Source organism: Saccoglossus kowalevskii, chromosome 8, assembly GCF_978046115.1.
Source record: "Saccoglossus kowalevskii chromosome 8, keSacKowa6.1, whole genome shotgun sequence".
In the NCBI taxonomy this organism is placed as follows: Eukaryota; Metazoa; Hemichordata; class Enteropneusta; family Harrimaniidae; genus Saccoglossus; species Saccoglossus kowalevskii.
The window spans coordinates 22873282-22882532 of record NC_140648.1 but is presented as its reverse complement, the minus strand read 5'-3'; the positions used below and the strand labels follow the sequence as shown (position 1 = coordinate 22882532).

General features: G+C 37.3%; 1 protein-coding gene across 1 annotated transcript; it reads left to right on the top strand.

Annotated features, from left to right (window-relative positions):
• The first annotated feature begins 1571 nt into the window (after positions 1-1571).
• Positions 1572-6448, top strand: LOC102809106 (uncharacterized). The gene is made up of 7 exons (XM_085502964.1): positions 1572-1613; positions 2064-2336; positions 2575-2844; positions 2996-3283; positions 3437-3665; positions 5869-5924; positions 6232-6448. The coding sequence occupies exons 2-7, from the start codon at positions 2168-2170 to the stop codon at positions 6282-6284; spliced, it is 1065 nt and encodes a 354-aa protein (XP_085359090.1). The 5' UTR covers positions 1572-1613; positions 2064-2167; the 3' UTR covers positions 6285-6448.
• Positions 6449-9251: the final 2803 nt, after the last annotated feature.

The following is a 9251-nucleotide window of genomic DNA, read 5'->3' as shown; positions in this document are numbered from 1 at the left end:
GAGGAGCCGGGTTCAATTCTCTTGCCTGCCCATCTTTATCTCGCAAACACTATTTGGCAATAAAGCTAAATATGACAACAAATTATTCAATTCGCATGACTACCCACATAGCTCAGTGGATACATCTACAATGTAGACAATGTGATCTCACAATGTGAGATTGCTGGTTCGAATCCAGTATGTTTAGCATGTTTCTGACTGCTAGTGAAAACAGTGCTCCTATGAATAGAACTTAAATCCTATCTCTTGTGTGAAGACACTCGTGGTACAGTGGACTAGACAGTGCGGTGGGAACTCGAAGATCGCAAGTTCGAATCACGGTTTGGACACTCCTACAAAAGACATGAAAGACGTTAAAAACCTAAACAGCGGATTCAAAAACTGTAGTCAGAACACAAGAATACTAAATCACATGGAAGCCAGTCGAAGTCGACGAAGAATGAACAGTTGACAGCTGTAGGTCACGTGCATCAACAGACACGAGGAGCATGGCTGCTCTCCAAATGGGTCCCTTCTTTTGTATTGACCCCCGAATGATTACTGATCCCCCTTTCTAACTCTTCCCACAAAAATAATATATCGCCCCTTTCAAAATGTATTTACCCACAAATTAATGAATATTCATGAGCACAGAAACTGCCACGTCATTAATAAATTAGCATAATTAAAATAAAATTGCATAAAGTGTAGGTACGTCTTCTGGAGTCCTGCCCACTTCCTGATACATCTTCGCCAGCCAAGGTTCGTTTATTCAGTCATCGCTTCAATTTTACATCAAACGCAGAACATAATTATCTAGAATGGAAGCAAAAAAACTAAGTAAATCATAATGATTAGAACACTGTAAATAGCTATATAAACAATGCAACCTGATTTTACCGTCCCACGACATCGACGCAGAAAACTGGGGCAAAAAAATATTTCCTGATCAATTGCGATGTGTCCAGTCCAAATCAGCCGTGTTTTTATCGGTCGCTAACGTCGGTATAATCCGCCATTTTATTTGAGTGTGTTTGCTACCTGACTCTGCCCCGTGACGTCATCATGTGCGCTATAGAAGGAGATCTGTGATTCGTTGACTAAAATCGTCGATAGTGGGTCTCTTGGAAATATCGTTACATAGGCATCGGGTCAGATGTATGTAGGGCGGAATTTTAAAAAAATTAGAAAATCAAAGTAAAATAATAAAATAAAAAGGCATTAATAACAAAAGTAATAAAAATTAGAATTAAAATAAGTTTATAGCCAAAATAATTAAAGCCCGTACACTACATCGGATTTTAATCAGATTGCATTTATGACTACGCCAAGTGGTCGTTTCGCTCCGTTAAGGCGTTACCGATATACACATATATCCACACGAACATTGACGCGACATTACCCGGGGGCATTTGTGTAGTAATTTCTAATATGCTCTCAGTATTGTGCCCGTATTACCATTAGATTAGAAATTTGCCTAATCAAAATTACATCAACGATAGCAGATAACAATTTGTACCTTGTTGTATGTATTGCACGTATTCTTGAAACAGTTAATATAAACTGAGTTTGTTTAAATCTATTTAGCGAATGTAGAAACGGCAAGTGGTACTGCAAACCGGACCCTGATTGTGGTAAGTTAAATTATCAAGAAGTGCTACTGAGACTAAAACATTATTGAATGTCACTATGTAAAAATGTTTCCATAATATTAATTTGTATAGAGAAGCGTAGGTAAACGGGTAAGGTGCAGTACAGTTTATATAAAATTTAATTTAAATGCACCGTGGTGTGTACTACATATTCTATGGCTCACTAATAATTACTGCGTAGGTGTTTGTAATATTATAGTTCAACCACCTTGCCCTATGGGAATTCCTTTAATTGGTGCTGATGGGAGTCCCGTTGGTTGTGATTCTCTTGATAAGCAGTGTCCATTTGGCTACCATTGTTACACACATCCAACTGACTTGACATCAGTGTGCTGTCCAAATACAGATGAGTGCACACTACTCATTTAGTTCATGAATAATCGCGAATCATTAAAATTTCATGAATAATGTATGCCTGGAATATACTTGTAGAATGTGTGGATGGTGCATGGACTGTCTGGTTCGATAGAGATAACCCAGGAGGTACTGGGGACTGGGAAACGACATCACTTGCCATCGAGTTGTATGGTGATAACATGTGTACCGATCCATCGGCGATACAAGTGCAGACACTTGACGGTATTCCTGCAGAAGATACTGATGAAATATTCTTGCATTATTCACCGGACATTGGCTTTGTGTGTCGGATGGCAGATCAGCCAGATAACACTTGCCTTGACTATCGAGTGAGATACTGCTGTCCAGGTAACACATTTATTATATTGTATATTTCAGGAAAACCGGTATACATTCACATGTTATGTTTTCTGAGTCACAAATTAATCTATAATTCCTTTAAAATAGTTGTGTCACCGTGTTCCGCGGGATTTCCGATAATTGTTGAGATGTTGTCCCGTGGTTAAAAACATTGATTCCTCGTTGTGGCATGTCCGATAACGTTGTGTAATATGCAGTATTATATGTGTAATTTTTGTTCAAACAGCTAATCCCCCATGTGATGGTGAATGGTCACAATGGTTCGACGAAGACAGTCCAGAAGAAGGGATTGGCGATTTAGAAACGCTAGCAACACTATGTGAAAAGACGTGTAAACGACCCAGCGCAATTCAAGCCCAGACTATTGATGGCATACCAGCTGAATTAACAGGCGATGTGTTACTCAGCAATGATATCATTAATGGATTTGCTTGTTTGAATGAAGAACAGGACGATGAGAAATGTGAAGATTATAAAGTCAGATTCTGTTGTTCTGGTAAATCAATATTCACAACAAATAATGTTTTTACGTTATTTTAGTTGAATATTTGAATTTGAGTATTACTTTGAATTGAATACTTATTATAAGCGAAAAACTGTCTCGTCTCATTAACCATGTTTTTCATTTATGTAATATCAATATACAGAACAGCCAGATTGTGACAAGTGGACAAAATGGTTCAACACCGATAAACCATGTGAAGGTTTAGATGCAGATCGTGAAATCACCGCCGTAATCCAAGATGAATATCCAAATGAAATGTTTAAAAATCCGTTATTCATCCAAGTTGTTGTCGCCGCCACTGAACAACCTTCATCAAGCACCGGGCAGGTATTCCTACATCACGATGTCGATCCTGGATTTGTTTGTCTTGACAAAGATCAGCCAGCTGGTGATCAATGTCATGATTACAAAGTTCGATACTGTTGTGACGGTACGTATTTTTATACATTAAATATGTTAACTATCACGTACGAACTTGTCATTTCACAGACAAAGTTGTGATTGCTGCATTCGCACCTGAGCGTTTCCATGAGATGTAAAATTATTTCCTGAGAGCTCTGAACGTCACAATGCTTCCTTCCAGAACAACCTAATAAACCCGGACAATGCCCAATGGTACCTTCTATCGACGATGTCCGTCCAAAGGGTTACTGCTACTATGACTGCCAAGATGATACCGATTGCCAGGGGAAGAAAAAATGCTGTGCTTCTGGAATATGTGGCACCATTTGTATGGATCCTGTGTTCAAATGTTTCCATGAGGGCGTTATTTTCCAGGAAGGCGATGGCAGAAAAGAAGACTGCAATACCTGGTAGGTTATTAGTGAATGTAGTGGACATTCGTTACGTAATACTAAAGATGAACTAGATACGTTTATTATTAATTTTTATTCAAAAGACTATATTGCATTATGCTAACACCTTGGTTCGAAGTCGCTTATTTTTAAACATATATTATATATTCTTGTTTAATTTTGTTGCATTGCTTGATGGATTCAGTTATAGTGTGGGCGTTGAACCCAATATTTACATGCCAATCGTTTGGGACATTACAATTCATAACGTATCTGTAAATTGGAAAGCGTACATGCAACCAGTAAGCATGTAAGCGAAAGCAACTTCAAAAGAGTGGGTGAAGCCAGAAGGAGTAAACAAACTGTATTAGTATTACAAAAATATTTAGTGACACTGACAGAAATGAGTGAGTTATGATACACCCTGTCTGGGGCTTATTATTTTTAATCTCTGTCCCAATATTTGTACTTAATATGGCAGTTTATTCAATTAAACTATTTTCAAATGTTCGGTTCCTATCATTACTATAATAACATGTTATTTAACTGCGAAAAAGATCAATATTTGGTTGTATGGCAATTTCCCACATTTTACCCTATGTAAAACAATTTTCCAAATAAAACAAAGCCAGCAATGCTCTGATGTCATGTAGTCGAATAGCCTAACCCTGAGTACAGTCCTGTAGGTTGGTCTCCTTCCGCTGATCATTCGGCCCCCACAGTATTGAGAAGTCGCATAGACCGAGGATTCGACACCCGCCTACAAATATATGGCGGAGAACCGTTCTGCCGTTTTCATGACGGTAACCAGCTAAAACATCTTTCGACCAATCTAGCGATCACAAATACCTTTTTTGTGGCCGAAAAATGAACCTACTGTACTGGAGCATTGACAAAATCTAGTTTTACGCAACGAAACAACGTTTTGTTGATAAATACGTCAAGAACAAGATGGCGGCGTGTATTTTCGGTTGACATTGGAAAATGTCGATTTGATCGACCGTAGTAGGTCTCTTATGTAATTTCCCTTCCTGTTAAGGTATTTAGAATAGTTGGACGTATCGACCTTCTCATTTTTTAACTGCAAAGCTGAATGCCTCTTTAATCGCCCGAACATTTCTTCACAATAGTGTCGAATTCCCAGTCTATTCGACTTCTCAGGAATGTGGGGGCCGAATGATCAGTGGAAGAAGGCCAACCTACAGGACTGTACTCAGGGCTATCGAATAGCCGTGACTGTCGGCACCGGTCGTATTATAAGTTTCACAATCCGGAACCTAAATCTCGCTGCTATGTGTATTGATCATTTGGTGTCACGTCTCTCAATTTTTTATTCTTAGCTGCATTACATATATAATGTTGAGTTCAAACAATTGAGTAATTTACAGTAATGTGGCAGTTGTGCCGGCCGACATTGTTTTTTGCAACTACAATACTGCATGATTTCTTATTAACCAGGTTTTGAGTCATATTGTTCACACCATCACTAATACAGCTTTTTAATACATACTGTAAAACATGTCTTTTTCGCGACCATGTCTTTTTTGCGAATTTAGAACTCATTCGCTAATTCAAGATGTCGCTAATGACTTTATTATAAATTCAAAATGGCCGCCAGACAAAGAAATCAACAATGACAAAAGAGATTCGCTAAATCAACATTTTACCACAATTTGCTAAAATTGCATGCCGCTTTTTCGACATGTTTTACAGTACGTTTAACAACCAAGTACTTATAAACGTTAAAACGCTACATTTCTCAGGTTGGATCACGAGGGCGCTGACAGATTGTCATTTCAATGTTTCGATATTTTATGAGAAATGCATTCTGGATGATAATAGGACCCTTTTCTTCATATGCAATAATGTCAAGGAAATTAAGAAAGAAATGAAGAAATAATAATTTTGCAAAAAGTTCTTGAGCGATTGCTATAATTATAACATTCTTAGCTTGATTGAAAATGTCAAATCGTGGTCAACACAAAATAATGAATGCTACCTGGTCTTATTTCGTTACCATAACGTATCCACCAGATTCGTCTTCGTGCTTAATGATCCGTTTCAACCTTATGTCAAATTAACGTTTCTGAAGTGCCAATCCAAGCAGTCAACAGTCTGTGTGTATGATTCTATAGTGGCCAGTTGAACCATCATAATAACACATGTAAGCCAACCACTTAAATTACATCAGTCTAATGACAATTATTATATCCTTTGACAGTTACTGTACGAGCGATGGAACTTGGGCGTGCACAAAGATTCTGTGTGGGGATACAGGTACGTTTTATTTAACAAGTTATATTGTTAAGTTCTAGATATTCGGACCAAAGCAAACGACAAAATTGACCGAGTCACAATTTTCTACATTTAATACAACTACGTATCTCAGAAAGCAGATGGGAATTTTGAATTGCCTTAAGTTAAACTTGGAAACTACTGTAAAACAATTCATGTGAAGCAAGTTTGGAAATCTCGTTTTATTCATGAAATATACCATGTATATGGATGTTATTGACAATAAAGGTGATTATTACATCCATAAAATATTATAAAATTAAAATAATTCATTTCATTTTCTTTACAGTTATCGAGGCAGTCGAGCTCGAGGCTACCGCTGAAAGACTGACAATAGGCTGAGATAACACTTCATTGAATTCATCTATTTAACTCATCCTTTAATCGGCAAACCCCCTCTTGGCAAATAAACTATACGATCAATAACTATGGCTGGTTACGACAGCTAATTAATATTCAATAATTGTTCCTTCGAATTTATTCAAATAAACTCGGCCTGTAAATAATGTTGTTGTTGCTGTTGTTGTTTTCGCACTTTTCGGACGACAACAATATGACCACCATTGAAGTAAAGTTAAAACATACCCATTGGCAGACTATTCAACACACAACAGGGTAAATTAACAATTACTGTATACAACAAAAAGGTGATACGAAAACATTGAGCACGTGTCATTCTGGGTAATAATTGCCTTGTTAAGAAGACACTTGCATCAATCAGACAAGTGATATTGATGTTATCTGAGATTCATATTTGACTACGCGCTAATTATGTCTGCAAAAAACAACTTTTCAAATGTTAAGGATAGTCTTTCTCTGGTAAAATCTTGGTTTAATTGTTTAGATGAAAAAAATACAATATCCCTTTAAACAATGAATGTGTAAGCACATCGAATGTGTTGCGAATGCATATCGCATTGAGTACCAAATTTATTTCTTTGACATGTGATTAATATGGCATATACTCTTTTCGACAACCGAATTCAGTATGGCTTAGCTATACCCATTTGCATTGACTAGAGACAATATAGTTAGCAAGATCATCTTGGTGACAATATTCTGCATTGCCATCACGTAATTCATATAGAAAGGCAAACATACTAATCATAATCCACTGTCAACCAACATATCCATAAATCCATTCATGCTCTGCCTACATACTACGAACATTCTACTGCCCCTCTCTGACTTTATCACATCACTACACCAACTACAACAACAGCTGGTTTATTATTCACTTTCCTGCAATATGTAAAGATCACCTTTGAAACGACGCCCGCTATATTGGGAGGGAGAATGACATTTATTGTACCAACAACCTCCCTCCAACTTTGTATTTTTTAATATTTTGATTTTAGATAACTCGTACCTTCTGCATTGTTGCTTGTTTTAGGTCATCATGAATTGTGGAAACATTTACAAATAATTGTTAGCTCTTGTCGTGTTAAACGTACTCTTTATTGTGTACATGTTTCCCGCCACACCGTACGTAAACTGGTTCCTGTCGGGACGATTTTTAAAAAAATTGTGTGATTTTAGATTGAAAAAAAATATTTTATCCACTCGAAGTCACCCTGACTGATGGCGTCCGCCCTCTATCAGAATCATAAAAAACGATATTTTTTTAGCGTGTACTGTTAATGCTAGTACGGTAGTGAGTAGTTTTCTTTTAACCTATCAGAGGGCGGTATGATTTGCGGCAGTGTAGCGTAAGAGGCAAGTAGCCCTCCATCCATCCATCTATACTACAAGCAGACGAAGAGATCGTTGAATAGTTCCCGAAATATTATCAAGTATTGCATATAACGGCATTGGAAAGAATTAGAAGCAAATTTTTGACGGGTATATTTCCAGCCGCGATGAGAAACAATCGCGAGAAGTTGCGCCATTTTTGTGTATGACCTTTAACACGACTGTTGAACTCATTGAACATAATGTGCACGTGGCCTGCATAATCTAATTAAAAATTCATATACGAATACAGCAGACACAACAAGTCGGGGGGATTTCGTGGTGATTAGGTATTTCGCGGCGAGAGGGTATTTCGCGGGAATAGTTGAGACAGCAGAGACAATATTACGTAATTGGCACTGCCGATGTCTTGTCAGCTTTGTTTTGTTTGCGAAGCTAGTTGATCTCGTTTTAGGTAAATCAGGGAGCCAGGACAGGAAGTCACGAACTGAGGGCAGCAACTCACTTGCATATAACATCAAGAGCAACATAAACAAACTTTCCGGACTTTTAATCACATACGCGTTCCTTGGTTTCCTATATTTTAAAATCGTTTTTTTAGTACGTTCCAACATTGACAAAGCTCCGAAATGTTAACACTACCTAGCCTGTTGCGCCGGCCAACTAGTACAAAATGAGATTTTACCGAGTTTAACTATGTAATTTCCAAGGTGATTGGAGGGTATCAAAGGAGTCACCAGCTGTAATTAGTGCACGTTGTACCCAGGTCAAAACTCGTACTCGTGATTTTCATTAAAAGAACGCATTGGATTATTGGAAAATACATGTTTACCACACATGTGTCGCACATGAGCTTAGAACACGATTCCAGTTGCCAGGAATTGCCATAGACGTCCGTGTACAACAAAACATTTTTTCAATTCAGATAAATAAAATAAAGTGACTGTAAAATGAATATATATTTTATTCATTAACGCCTTGATAGCGATTTGTTTTGTATTCCATTCTTATTCTCCATCATATTGACCCAGCATAACTAGACCCTCAATCAAATGAATTCTAATGTCACTATATTTCCACGGTTTGCACACGTTAATTTGGCGTACGTTTACTTTACCTGTCTATTTGACACTTCCGGTTGTTTGACAGTCTTGCACGTTTACTGTGGGTCTTGTATTTAGTTGTCGAGCCTGAAACATGGTGAACCAATTCTGTGTATTTCAGGTCCACGTGGTGAGCCATTTCTTGCGATTCTATGATATTAATTACTAGTTTTCACAATAATTGGAAAGACTTTCTATCAAGCCATGGTAAATGTACATGCAGCTACGCAATGTATATTGGACGTATGTTTACAAGCAATATACGGCCTTATTCATTGCAAATTACGAAAACTTAACCAGACTGCTTTGAAAGTACACATTTTACTTTTATTCGTTTCTCATGAACAATGTATTAGAAGTAACGGTAACACATTTTTCTATACACAATTTTAAATATTCGGTTTAACTCTGTCTGCCATGTGGTCACTTAATTCATAAACCTACCATTTAAGCTTTGTATTTATGTTATGGAATATAAAATTAGGACAATGTGTCTCAATATCGTTTAAAGCTT

What these genes read in the sequence shown, in the direction of transcription:
- LOC102809106 (XM_085502964.1), top strand. Translation starts at nt 2,168, where the DNA reads ATGTGTACCGATCCATCGGCGATACAAGTGCAGACACTTGACGGTATT. An exon ending in AGTTCGATACTGTTGTGACG is followed by an intron (nt 3,284 to 3,436) that starts GTACGTATTTTT and finishes GCTTCCTTCCAG; the next exon opens with AACAACCTAATAAACCCGGA. An exon ending in AAAGAAGACTGCAATACCTG is followed by an intron (nt 3,666 to 5,868) that starts GTAGGTTATTAG and finishes ATCCTTTGACAG; the next exon opens with TTACTGTACGAGCGATGGAA.